This window comes from Patagioenas fasciata, chromosome 15, assembly GCF_037038585.1.
Source record: "Patagioenas fasciata isolate bPatFas1 chromosome 15, bPatFas1.hap1, whole genome shotgun sequence".
Taxonomy (NCBI): domain Eukaryota; kingdom Metazoa; phylum Chordata; class Aves; order Columbiformes; family Columbidae; genus Patagioenas; species Patagioenas fasciata.
The window spans coordinates 11,553,185-11,566,630 of record NC_092534.1 but is presented as its reverse complement, the minus strand read 5'-3'; the positions used below and the strand labels follow the sequence as shown (position 1 = coordinate 11,566,630).

The window sequence follows — 13,446 nt, the reverse complement described above, 5'->3', positions numbered from 1 at the left end:
CCTTCTAGCTCCTGTCCACCCCCAGTTTGTCTGTGGAGCCTGGCCTGCTGCACCAGGGGAGGTTGAGGTTGGGTCTTGGGAACAATTTCTTCCTGGAAAGGGCTGTGGGGCATTGGAACAGGCTGCCCAGGGCAGTGGTGGAGTCACCATCCCCGGAGGGGTTGAACAGACGTGGAGATGAGGTTCTCAGGGATCTAGGGTAGTGTTAGATTTACATTATGGTTGGACTTGGTAATCTCAAGGGTCTCTTCCAAACAAAATGATTCTATCAAACTGCTGGTACAGGAGGCCAAGTTCTTCCCCTTTTCCTCTCATGTACAGAGGCTCAGAGCCCCACTGTGCTCTTGCAGCCGGTGCAGAAGTGCTGCTCACTTGCAACATTCAGATCCCAGGGGAACTGACCTCTCCTTGCTATTGGCCTGCCAACACGGTGACCACTTGCTGCAGACTGACCCACAGCAGCATTTCTGCTTTCCCAGGCTGAAATCACCACGAAGAAAACATGACCCTCCCTCCTCTTCTGCCTTTTCCAGAGCTGAGTTCCCAGGGACCTGGCTGCTCGTCCTGCCCATCCCTGGGGCATTCAAACCCTGGCACGGAACAATGCTCCTTGCACGGAACAATGCTCCTTGCACACCCACCTGAGGCAGAGAAATAGCGAGGCTGTCCCTGGTGAATGCCAAGCGACAAGCTGTCCTCCTCAGCTGCTAATGGGGCCTCCAGGCCAAGGTGACGGCTGGCCCGGCCCCTCTTCAGCTTCTGGATGGTGTTGCCCATGATGGAGGGGTCGCTGAGGAGGTCTGGCCAGCTGAGCAGGGCCTCGCTGGATGGCCAGCGCACCAGGCTGTGGGAACACAGGAATGGGCCATCAAGGGGGCATGGGGACAGGGAGCTGGAGAAAAGCACATGAATAGGGCGTGGGGCTGCCTAGGAGGGGAACAGCTCTGGGAACACAAACCTCAGTGTATCAAAGCAGAAAACTAAACTCCTACTTGCACCGTCCCCAGAAGCCTACTCACCTTTTGGAGTCCTCCAAGAACAGATCTGTTCTGGTTTGCTCAGAGAAGGCCTATGAAAGAAGCAAAGGCATTTCAGGCACATGACACTGGTTTGTGCTCAGTTCAAACACCAAGAGTCACTGGAAACCTGGAGCCTGAGCTGCCATTAGCCCTGGGTTTGCAGCCCCCGGGCCCCACTCTCCTTTAGGTAACGCCCAGGGAAGATCCACACTCAGAGAGACAGAGCAGTGGCTGGAAACAGCTTGAGTTCAGCTCCTGGGACCGGCCGGGGCAGAGATGTGAGTGTAGACAGAGTGCTGGGGCTCTCCCTCATTTGCTAAAGGCACCTGAATGCACCAGTTCTTGCACTCACAGCCATGGCTGGACACTATGTCTGTGCCAGGGGGCACACACACCCCTGCAGCCTGGCCAGATTTGGGGTGGGAAGCAGGTTACCTCTGCCCGGAGCCCTGGGAAGGTGGGGAAGGAGCTGTCGAGGATCGAGGAGTCCAGGTAGTTGTCAATCTCCAAGGACTGCTGGTCTGAATGGGTCAGAGTGTGGTTGATGGAGACCTGCAGGAGGGTTGAGCAGAAAGGGGAGGGATGGAGATGACATCATGGTGGCTCAGAGCCCTGATGCTCAGTAGCTCCCATCAGCTCCCTGTTCTGCTCAGAAGCTCCACCTCAGGCTGTGGGATCCCAGTTCTGCCCAGCAGGGCCGGGAACAGTCACAGGCACATCCTCCCCCACCTCTCAAGCACTTGCACCCACAGGCACCACAGCCCAGTGCCATCCCAGGTACCAGCTCCCAGGAAGTTTGCAGCCTCCAACAAAGCAAGGAGCACCCACAGGAACAAGAAATATCAGACACATTTGCTGCTCATCAGTCACTAAGCAGCTGGCTGCAGTACTTAATGGGGCTGTTAATTGTGTCTAACTAGTCATTAAATCCCCAGCTAATCCTTTCACAGCTGCCTAAGCCCAGCTCTGCTCAGATAGCAGAGTTTGTACCCAGGGCAGGCGATTCATTAGCAATGCTCTGCTGAGCAGCTCTCAAGTTCCTGCCAATGCAGCAAAGGGTCAAACCTTTAAACAGCACTTGGGTACCTATCACAGACTCAAATCACAAGGGAGCAAGTGCCTAAACAGCTTGTAAAATCTGCCTTTTTGGGCTTTCTCTGCGCATGCAAGCGGTGATCTGTCCCTCCAAGGTCAAGGGCTGCTTCCAGCTTGAGAGGGAGGCAGAGATCTGGGAAGGGTGAAGATCTGGCCACACACAGAGACACAACTGGGAAGGTGCAGAGACCAGCTGGAGCAGCGACACACCACACAGGGCAGAATCCAGCCCCAGGTGAGCAAACCTGGTGGCATCACACCCATCTGCAACCACTTCTCCTCCTTACCTTGCTGCGAGCCATCCGGAAGAGGAATAAAATGATCAGGTAGAGAGGGTAGACCACCACGCTGGACACCAGCCCAACAGCCACTGTGTCCACGTTGACAGGGATCAGGTTGGAAACGGCCCCATTGCTGGAGAGAACCAAGAGAAATTGGAGAGTGGTGTTAGCAGGAACACTCAGGGCTGCCAGATAACACAAAATTGCCCAATCTGGCATTTCAGATGTGCAGAGAAAGAAATAGGCATGGGCTGTGCAAAGAAATGACACAGCAAAACCAGGTAAGGGTGGAAGCTGATAGGGTTGTCCTTGGTCTCTGATTCTTTGGGAAAGGAAGGGCAGACTCAAGGTCACAAATAAGACACCAATTCCCAGCAGACACAAGGTCTGTCCTGCCCTTTGTAATGAGAAGTTCAGGGGGGACACTGAGGACGTGAGAGACAGGTCAGAGCACCACGGGCCAGCGCACCTGAGGTGTAAGTTCCCCACCATGCCGTACCACACGGCATTGGCACAGAGGAAGAGGAAGATGAGGAGGGAGCAGCAGGTGGCTCTCTGGACGCGGGTGAAGCGGCTGCGTGGCGGACGGTCCCACATGGAGAGCCAGACGTGCTTCTCAAAGAAACCTCGCTGCAACTCGGCTACGAAGATCCGGGAGAAGCTCCTCAGGTCTGTGTCACCTGAGCACAAAAAGAGGGAGATGCTCAGGGCCAGCTGCACCGCCGATGGGACCCGGCTGGGCCTGTCACTGTCCGTCCTGCAGACTGATATTCAAGAAAGACCTCACAGCATCTATATAGAATTGTGGAATCATTTCGATTGGAAAAGACCTTTAAGATCATCACATGCAACTGTTAACCTATCCCTGGCACTACCTCATGTCCCTGAGAACCTCATCTCTGCATCTGTTCAACCCCTGCAGGGATGGTGACTCCACCACTACCCTGGGCAGCCTGTTCCAATGCCCGACAGCCCTTTCTGGGAAGAAATTGTTCCCAAGATTCAATCTAATGGTCCCTTCTGCACTGCTGGTCCTTGCCTTGTCCTCCAGCACAAAGGACCCAGTGGAGCACTTGGTTGTGCCAAGCAGCAATGCAGTGAGGAGCCAGTGTGGAGGCTCTGTGGTCCCTCTGCTGTCCCTTGCTGTGGGCCCTTCCCCAGGTGATGAGAACGGCCATGCTGCTCAGCCAGCCCAGCCCTGCACCCCCAGGCTGAGCACTTACTGGCAGCATAGACCTCCTTCTCCACCATGCCGTCGTTCTCCTCGCTCTCCACCGACAGCCAGTCATTCACCAGGAAGAAGTAGCTCTTGCTGCTCTGCAGGTCCCGAACTATGACGTGCTGCAGGTACCAAGAGGGGCTGAGTCCTACAAGAGATGAAGAAATGTGTTCTATAACAGATGTTCCCTGGGTGGACCTGCAAAGCCGAGAGGGCAACACAAGAGCTGCTCTGTGCGACAGCAGCAGTTTCCCTGTGACACTGGCATCAGTGGGAGCTGCACGGTCCCCAACAGCAAGGTTTGGCACAGCCAGGTCACCTCCCAGGCTGCAGGGACATTTGCAGACGCTGTCACCGCACACTGCATTGTGTCTGGACAGGACTCCAGCTGAGCAGTCTGCAGCCCTCCCAGTGACAGAATCTCCATGTCCCCACCCAGCAATCTGCCACCAAGCTAGTGGGTCACCACAGTGTCCCGCAGGGTTAGTCCGGGCTGTAGGTCCAGGTAGCAGCCTAGCAAAGCCTGGTTCTGACCTGAGATGTGCTGCCGCAACCCCCATGCCCGCTTGTGTCTCACCTTTATTGTCGTGCCAAATGCGGATGCGCCAGATGCTGCCCAGGCTCCGCTCCGTCGCGATCTGGAACACATCGAGGCTGTTGCGGTGGAAAGCGTTTTCTCCATCCAGGTGCCTGTGTCCACTTTTATTTTCCACGCCGTACAGAGCGATGCCCACGTGGGCTGTGGTACCTGGCAGCGTTAACAAGGCTCAGTCAGGGACACTCACCCAAGGCGGATCCACTCCCCAGCCCTACCTGCCTGCCAGCAACCTGCCACCAGATGTAGTGGCCCTTCAGAGGGGTCACCTGGAGAGCTGGGAGGAAGGAATGTCCTCAAGAGCCACCCCATGCCCAGGGACAGTTGTCCACACAGCCTGGAAGGCAGATGCTCTGCTTGGCCCGCTGCATGGACCCTGGCGTGCTCACGGTTCCCCTCTTTGGCGGGGCTGAACCTGACATTCCTCGCCTTGCTAACACCCTAACAGGAGGAGATGTTTATTCTGGATGATTTTTCCACCAAGTGGTTGAAAGACTTGTTTCCTTTGACTTCTCTCCAGTACCAGTTATCAGATGCTCCTTGGTCCACCTGCTCAACCTGGATGGTCCTTGGGGTGGCTTCAGGAGAAACCTGCTTCCAGTGAAACCAGTGGTTATGCTAAGATCAATGGGACCATGTTTCTGGCAGTGACTTAGTGACACTCCACCTCCACCCTTGCTTACAGCTTCCACATCCCAACTGCCTGGATTTCCAAGGCCAGGGTGATGTTTCTGGTAGCTGCAGCTACAAACTCAGCCCCGGATCAGAAAGTCAAGCTTTCTGCTCTCATGCCGCTGGGAAATATTCAGATGGTAGAACAAAGCAATAGACGCTGGGGGAGAGCAAAACGGTCCATCTGAAGGGCCCACAAGGATGCTTCTGCAGGAGGATCAGGAGTGAGAACAGGCGCTGGCTCTGGGCTGTTCCTGCAACCACAGCTCAGGCAGGGAAAGTGGGGGGAACTTCTGTACTGGGGGATTCTTCTACACTGGGTGGTTCCCTCCAGCAGCAGGATGCCGTGGGAAGCCCTGAACTGGCTCAGCGCTGCCACAAACGCCAGTTCAGCTCTGGAACATGCGGTGCATGATGCGCTGAGCTGAGATCTCGGGGGAACTGCACACATGCCACGCTAGGAACCAAGCACAGGAGCAGTTTGTGGACTCACCTGATCCTCTGCCCCAGCCAGTTTTCACCAGGATCTCGTATTTGTACAGCCCGTTCTTCCCGCAGAAGGGAATCACCCCCACGCGGTTAATGTCGATCATGTCCAGCTTGTGCACGATCAGTGCAGCCACCGAGTAGGTCACAAAGCAGACAGCACACGTCAGCAGAACAATGTAGTTGAGACCTGGGCCTGGAGCCTAAAAGAAAAGAAGTTGAAAGGCACTTTCCTTCCCCTCAAGGAACACCCATTCCCCAGTAGCTGTGCTGCCTCCCTCCCGGCTACAATCATCATCACAGATATGATACCATGTGCAAATAGAGAGCCGTCCCTGCCCAGATCATGCGCAATGTAGCACAGTGGTGGCTGAAGCTGCTGCAGCAGCTGCCAAGAGCTCCCTGTCCCCCACACGTCACACCTGTGGCTGGGAAGAGCCCAGGTACCCCTGGGAAACAGGGAGCAGCTGGCAAGTGAGAGCTCCTGGGATAAAACAGCGCTGGGTGACAGCTGGGAGGAGCACTCAGCATCTCCCTAAGGGGTGAACACACTGCCAGGTGTCCAGAATAGAGGATAAAGCCATCTGCAAAGGGCTGTTTTTAGCAGCAGGATTCACAGCAGGACACAGCCCCTCTGCACACTGTGCCCATTTGCAGCTCCTCAAGGCTCTCAGGTACTTGTGCTGGTCTGGCAGTTAGGCACAGCTCAGCTGGGCGCATCTCAGCCATGGCCCAGTTTGAACGTGAAGCCAAGGGGAGCCCAAGGCTTTCATCCAGGTGACAACAATCTGCTAGGAGTGTGGCAACGCTGCACAGCTTCTGCTTTGTGTTACTCACAGGGAAGATGAACTGGACAGAGTTTGGGGGAACGAACAGACTGGCTCCGAAGGCGGTGAGGTGCTGGGTTAAGCACACAGCCTGGTCTGGCCTGGTCTCCTCCAGCGGGATGATCCCTTCTGTCTTCCAGCGTTTCTCCTGCTCGCTGAAGTACTGGCACAGGGAGGTGTAGAGTCCCAGTGTCACCTCCACTGGGGACCAGCTGAAGTGGTTGGTGATGTTGAAGTAGTATTTCTGGATGGTGTCATCAGTTCTGGAAAAAGGAAAGACAGCAAGGAGACATCCTTAACCCGCTTGCTGAAGTGAGCACACGATGAATCACAGAACGGTGTGGGTTGGCAGGGACCTTCCCAGCTCCCCCAGCGCCACCCCTGCCATGAGCAGGGACATCTTCACCAGCTCAGGTTGCTCAGAGCCCCGTCCAGCCTGGCCTGGGATGTCTCCAGGGATGGTTCATCCACCACCTCTCTGGGAACCTGGGCCAGGCTCTCACCACTCTCAGCATAAAAAATTTCTTCCTCATGTCTGGCCTGAATCTCTCCTCCTTTAGTTTAAAACCATCACCCCTTGTCCTATCACAATAGGTCCTTCTAACATATCTGTCCCCATCCTTCTTACAGGCCACTTTTAAGCACTGAAAGGCCACAATAAGGTCTCCCCAGATGAGGAGGAAAAGCCCAGTGAAAGTGGTGTAGCTTACACCGCCCTTCGGCTGTGCAGAAATTTCGGGGTCCTACAGACCACTTTACTTAGAATTTATCTTTTATCTTACAGTTTATCTTTGTATGATTTCAGTACGTGGAGCACTGCACTGCACATCCTCGCACAGCTCGCATGCCCTCCCCATGTCCCACCGACCCCCAGGACACTTCCATGGCAACTCTGTGATTCTTGGCTGGGAGCAGATTCACTCTTGAGGACAATTAATCCCTCTTTGAGAATCCTGTTACCGACAGCCAGGGAAGATGTGTCAACTTACACAACCAGTGGCTCCACTCTCGCCCCACCTATTCCCAAGCTGCCTATCTTTTCTTCTCAGATAATGTCAATAACGGTTCAGAAATAACACGAGGCATGAACACACACGCTCCTGGGCAAGGCAGCAGCAGCTGAAGTTACAAGAATGACTGCTTTGATAAAAACATGAGAGTTTTGCTGCAAACCCCAACATTAATGAGCCCAGCAGGCTCCAGGAGTAGGCCAGCAGGACAGGGCTCCTGAGGGAACCTGTGTTCTCCTCCCGTCACATGCTGGGAAGGTGAGCTCTGAGGATAACGGTGTTTTTGTGAAGGGTGCACTGTGTTCAGGAACTAGGCTAACACCAGTGGTGCTTTGCTGCACAAAATGGTTTCATAAGCTGCACGAAGCAACCCCTGAATCTGCAAAGGGCAGGGGTAGTCCCCTGGGGAGGAAGTCCTGGTAAACATGGGCAGCTCTGGGATCTGGATGCTCAGAGGATGCAAGTCTGGACACGTAACCAACAGATTGCAGCAGGTACCAGGCAAGGGAGCAGAGAAAGGGCGGCAGGGGGAGACTCATCAGCAGGAAAGGCCCTGGGTGAGGGTCAGGAAACTCCCAGGGAATGGGATTTTCAGCTCTAAGAAGCGGAGCCCTCCCTTACCAGAATCAGAAAGACAAATCCCAGCACCCTAAGCTGCTTTTGCACCAGCAGATGCCTGGGCAGGAGGGAGTTACACGTAGAAGAGGTGCCAGTGCTGGCGTGCAGGAGCAGAGGAGCGCTGTGCATGGCCAGAACAGCACCAGCCCCACAAAGAGCCTGGCAAAAGCCACAGCATGGCCCTGAGCATCCCTCACGCACCCCCACGGGACAGCCTGTGGGTGATAGGGATTGTCAGGAAGGCTTCTCTTACCGGGGGGAGGTGAAGAAGGTGTAGAGCTTGTGGTCACTTCCAGCCAGGGCATCCAGGCCAATTTTCTTTGAGGCGCTGCAGTTATGCTCATTGGGCTCTGGCTCGTGATGGAGATAAGCCATGATGAAGGGCTCGGGCTCACTTGCAATGTAGTGATCTGCATGGCAAGGGGAAGAAAAAACAGAAGGTGCTTCATAAACACCAGGGAGAGCTCAACCACAAGCCTGCTGCCAGCAGTGGATGTTCAGAGAGGAGTGTTGGGAATGAAGAAAGTTGAGAGAGAAGCTTTTCCAGTTGCACTCTCAGTCTGCAGTTCAGAGAATCCCTGAGCTAAAGGCTCTGGATGCCGCTGTACCTGACCAAGAGACAGAACAAACTCCCTCCAGTGCCAACATGGCTCAACAGAAAGAGCAAAAGGTTTCTCAGTGCCAGAATCCACGAGTAAGGATCACACTGGAGACTGGATAATGCCCGTGGCAGCCAGAACCTCACCCATGTGGTGTGGAACCTGCTGGCTGCACCTGCCACCCCCTCCCACAGCAGCTCTATCTGGACACCGCTCTCCTTTGCTGCAGCACCCAGCCCTCCTCTGCCACGAGAAGAAATTGGAAAGAGCATTAAGAGCTGGATGTGTCTGTGCTACCATTCAGGACTCTGTAGGTGAGCTGGAAGTGCAGTCCTGCCTCCCTGTTGTTGCTCTCCATCGTCACAATCAGGTTCACAGACGTTCTCGCCTCGATGATTTCAGTGCCAGCAGAGAGATTGTCAGCGTCTGTGTTGTTTGACACCATCACAGTGATGGCTTTCTCCGAGTCCAGGCTCCCGATGGGGATCTGCACCCCGTTGTGGGTCTGGAACTCCATGGAGGCCACTTTGGTGGACACGGTGTAGTTGCTGATGTAGCCAAAAGGGAAAGGGTTGGAGTCCACTTGGAACATGACCTGAATGACATCTGTCAGGTTGGAGAGGGTGGTATTGAACGCTTGGGGAATGGAGAACTGGCAGTTTGGCATGTTTTCGTAGCAAAGCAAGTTAAAGGGGTCAGACCGCTTGCCCGTGGCCTTAATTTCTCCTCCCACCAGCTCAAGGGGCTCTTCGTTCAGCACTCTAGACTTCATGAGGATGCGCATCAGGCTGGAAGACAGATTGTAGGCTTTGGGAGCCAGCAGCAAGTTGTTGGAATCAGCAAAAAGCTCCTGGGGCTTGGATTCTTGTGAAACCGTATTGACCAGGTGAATTAGGTCACCTGCCAGGGAAGAAATAAAGGTGCAAACTGAGGAAGCAGTAAACAGCCAAGATAACTGGTACAGTCTAGATAACATCTGACGCCTTCCCAAAACAACCAGACAAGTCTTTTCTTACTGTCTTCTTCTCACTGTAACTCTACACACTGGAAGTTTTCAGTAGCCCATAGCTAAAAATAGAACTGTCAGCAATTCCTGCAGTTTCTCAACTCATCTATGAGATTTGGTGGTAAATACTTGATCACAACAGGCTTTATTTTCCTCTTGTGAAGCGACTAGAAGAGCTGACTGGGAACGGAATGGATAAAGCAAATACATATTACTAAGTTTTTGAATTATAAACTGGAGAACACGCGTAAACGCTTAACAAGGAGTGTAAAAAAGGTGCCTCTGCATCCTCCCAGGGTAACCAGGTGGGAATTTCCACTCAGTGTTTACGGGTGCCCCAGCAAAGTTTGGAAACCTCCTCAGCTTGCAATCAGGAAGGCAAGCATCTGGAAGCCATAGCTGTTACTCATTGTTTACTAAAGAGACAATTCCCCAGTGTATTAGTGAGTTCATTAACAACTGTCACATTGAAGTGCCTGCAGGGACAGCTGCCAAAGCCAGGACAAGCCTGGGAAAAGTGCAGGGAGAAGAAAGTACTGGGGTGCCACGCTCCAAATGTTAGATACAATTTCCCTAACAGCTTAAGGAAATGTGAGCCAAACCTCGAACGGCTCAGCAGAAACCCTGAAAAGGTTCCCTCAGCTCAGTGCCCTGCACAGGAGACCTGTGCCCTCTGCCTGGTCACCTGTCACCCATCCCTGCGGAGACAAAGCTCACCTGTGATGTTGAGGATGTTGTCGGCGATGCCAGTTGGTGTCACCGTGCCCTGGGTTGTCTCCCCTTGCAGAATGGTCATCATGGTCTCCAGCTTGTTCAAGGTCCTCGTCAGGCAGGACTTGCACACCAGTTCCTTGCTCACCACCTGTCAAAGGAAACACGGGCTGATGCAGCAGGAATACCCCAGAAAGACAAGGGCAGTTGTGGGAAGTTCTGCTGGCCAGCCCTGCGGAGACCTGAGCACATTCGCTCAAACACCATTTTCGCTCTGAAAGTCACCCTTGTCTTCCCAGCCCCAGGCGGGGACTGCAGAGCCCACGGCTGCTCCGCTCACGCCAAGAGATGGCAAGACACCGGTGGTGCCTCCAGGACATTCACCTCCCCTCATGTTTCAACCGGCCAGCATACAGGCAGACACGCCTGGAGGATGCATTAGGGTTGGAAAGAGCAATAAAGAGCAGCAAATTCAAGCTCCCTGGAGTTCACTTTTAAGGACCAAGCATGTCTCCTGCTGTTGGCCCTCACAAGCACCCACCATGTTATTCCTACAGAACTCCACCAGAAGGAGCGGGATAGGATTCCTCCATCCACTGGGCGGCCTTCAATGGAAGGAAGATTTATCTCTAACCGAATCCATTTTGGTGTCCAAACACTCCTGAGAGCTGTGGGAGGGACCCTGCCACTCAGGCGTGATGGATGTCCCTCCCTCTGCTCCCACATGTGGCCAAGAAACAGAATGTTCCAGCCACGGCCTGGAGCTCCCTACGCTCTCCAGGGCTGGATGGGAGGGACTGAGGCAACACATGGAAGCTGTTACCATGACCCCGCTCCTAGCTCTTATTCATCTTTTTTTTGCTTCTAATCATCATAGGATTCAGATGTGATTCACCATACGTTCTGGTGAAGAATCAAAACAGCATCTGCAGGTCTAGAGTTCCCTCTTTTCTGCTTTTATTGGTAAGTGAGGAGAAGCAAGGACAGACTGTGCGCATTGGAGTTCAGGAGGCACAGTCAGGTACCAAGGAGGTGGGGAAGAAAAAGGGTTACGGGGAGAAACCACCCAAGGAGCCACTGCTTAGGAAGGAGAATCTACTCAGAAGAATGAGATTCCCTTTTTCCCTTTCAGGAGAAATTAATTCTACTTTTTCCTCTCCCATGTAGGTAAAATCAAAAAAGCATCAGCACTGACTGACACTTCTACAGGAAAGGAAATGTGTGAACTCCGCACTAGTCTCAACCACAGGGGAAATTCTAGATTACTGTTTTTCTAAGCTTTCCATTCCAATCCAGAGTACAAATTAATCCTGGAATGTCAGCTTTTCCCGTGGAACAAAAATTCTATTTCTAGACCCGAGCTTCCACAGTGAGATCAAGTCACAAGGCACGAGCACGTGGGAGAAACAGAAACAACCCAGCCCAGCACCAGCATGGGATGTGCCGAACCCCCAAACCCCCGAACAAAGATGAATAGAAAGAAGTGATTTTGGAGGTTTACAGCCTCTGAAGCAGAGGAAGGTGCAGAGTAGGGACTCTGTGGGTGGGATGCATTAAGTCTGTCCCCTTCCCACCAAGCGGGACTGCGGACCTGGCTGGGAAGGTGATGCCAAGGCTGGGGTACTGGACTCCAGTCCCAGAAGCAAAGATGTGGGAGGAAGAGCGTGCCAGAGCTGTCTGGCTGAGCACCAAAGCCCCAGTACATCATATAGCTGGGCTCTCTTCCCTTTGCCCATCTGACAAAACACACAAAGCCACTCCTAAATCCACCAGGCAGCAGCCCCAGCACTGGGGAGCTGAAACTGGGAGCTGGCTGGGGAAAAAGCACTTCTATTTAGCAGTGGAGCTGTTTTTCTGATCTTGTATGGTAGAAATGGGGCTGGAAGGAATGCCAGGCCTTGGCACTGTCCCCTGGCTTAAGGCAGGTCCAGCTCTACTTGTGTTACTCCTGATGGGAGCCCAGCCTGTCCCTGGAGATTCTGTGAGTCCCCCAGCAATTTATTCCAGTGCTTCTCCAGTCTGTCAAGGCCTCTCCTGCAGTTTCCATCTGCAGGTGGAGTAATATCCTTGCCAGCAAGCTGCCACAGCAGGGCTGCTGCCAGAGAAACAGCACAGAGTCCTTAGGTGCTGTCTTTCAGCACATCTTATCCATTTTATCATCATCTCCACACCTGCCAGATGGGTGGCAAAGCAAGAGGCAGAGCTGACATCACTTGGGACATCACTCCAGAAACCCTAATGATCACAGAATCACTGAATCACAGAATGGTTTGGGTTGGAGGGACCTTCCCAGCTCCCCCAGTGCCACCCCTGCTATGAGCAGGGACATCTTCACCAGCTCAGTTTGCTCAGAGCCCCGTCCAGCCTGGCCTGGGATGTCTCCAGGGATGGGGCATCCACCACCTCTCTGGCCAACCTGGGCCAGGCTCTCGCCACCCTCAGGGGCAACCATTTCTTCCTCACGTCCAGCCTGAATGATATCAACAAGTGATACCTGTCCCCTCCATGTGGTACGTGTATGGGGGAGACAGACAGGGAGGCAGAACGAGAACTGAGGAGCTGGAGGAGCAATGGAGAACATACCGTGCACTGCGCCAAGGCTGCCGAGATCTGCTGGATGTCGTCAACTGTGTTCACATTCAGTGAGTTCAGGGTTTCTGTGATATTGTTTCGAGTCCAGGTCCGGAGTTCAAACTCATTCCCAGTCTCAGGTTCCAGAAGCATGGACCGCTCATACTGGGAGGATAAAATCAGGCAGAGTGAGGAAATGTATCGGTGGCTTTAGAGGATGATGAGCTGTGCTGAAGTCACCTCTCCCCTGCACTCTGTATCTCCCCACAGGGTGACCTAATGAGATGGTTTTTCAGTAGAACTTCCTCAATTTCACTTGTACTCCCCAAGCAAGTATCTGAACAGCCCCGCACTTGAAAGCTCAGTAGCACAGCAATGTGCAGCCTCATCCAGCTCAGCACAGCGCCTGTGCTCAGGGGCATCACTCTGGCCTCGGGAAGCTCTTTTATCAGGCAAGGAAGCAGGAGCATAGATCGAAATTCCTGCCCTGCCTATAAAGATGCATAGACTGAAATTCCTGCCCTGCCTATAGAGATGCACATGAAGGGACTGGCCTCTGCTTTAGGTAGGTGTAGAAGTGAATGCTGCCAGGAGGACGATGCTCCTGCACTGTGGATTAGGACCCTTTTCTGCAGGCAGAAGATCAAGCAGCACTCGCTCCAGAGCCGGGAGGTCTCCTGAGCACCCACAGCAGCTGCAGGGACTTTCCAGCCCCGGTGGTTGGCTCAGGGAAAGCC

The 13,446-nt window shown here is 53.6% G+C and overlaps 1 protein-coding gene across 5 annotated transcripts in view; it reads right to left on the bottom strand.

Annotated features, from left to right (window-relative positions):
* The window catches only part of PKD1 (polycystin 1, transient receptor potential channel interacting), an 87,496-nt gene that overhangs the window by 13,925 nt on the left and 60,125 nt on the right, over positions 1–13,446 (bottom strand). For all 5 annotated transcript variants that reach the window (XR_011741436.1, XM_071815063.1, XM_065850260.2 and 2 more), the window contains exons 21-33: positions 12,722–12,874; positions 10,145–10,289; positions 8,719–9,321; positions 8,076–8,232; positions 6,205–6,457; positions 5,375–5,570; positions 4,192–4,362; positions 3,619–3,762; positions 2,865–3,075; positions 2,402–2,528; positions 1,455–1,571; positions 1,020–1,069; positions 642–844 (exon numbers count right to left, since the gene is read on the bottom strand). Coding sequence is in view for 4 of the 5 variants with exons in the window: in XM_071815063.1 (XP_071671164.1) it covers positions 642–844; positions 1,020–1,069; positions 1,455–1,571; positions 2,402–2,528; positions 2,865–3,075; positions 3,619–3,762; positions 4,192–4,362; positions 5,375–5,570; positions 6,205–6,457; positions 8,076–8,232; positions 8,719–9,321; positions 10,145–10,289; positions 12,722–12,874 (2,530 nt within the window). In the remaining variant the exon portion in view is untranslated. The remainder of the gene's footprint in view (positions 1–641; positions 845–1,019; positions 1,070–1,454; positions 1,572–2,401; positions 2,529–2,864; positions 3,076–3,618; positions 3,763–4,191; positions 4,363–5,374; positions 5,571–6,204; positions 6,458–8,075; positions 8,233–8,718; positions 9,322–10,144; positions 10,290–12,721; positions 12,875–13,446) is intronic.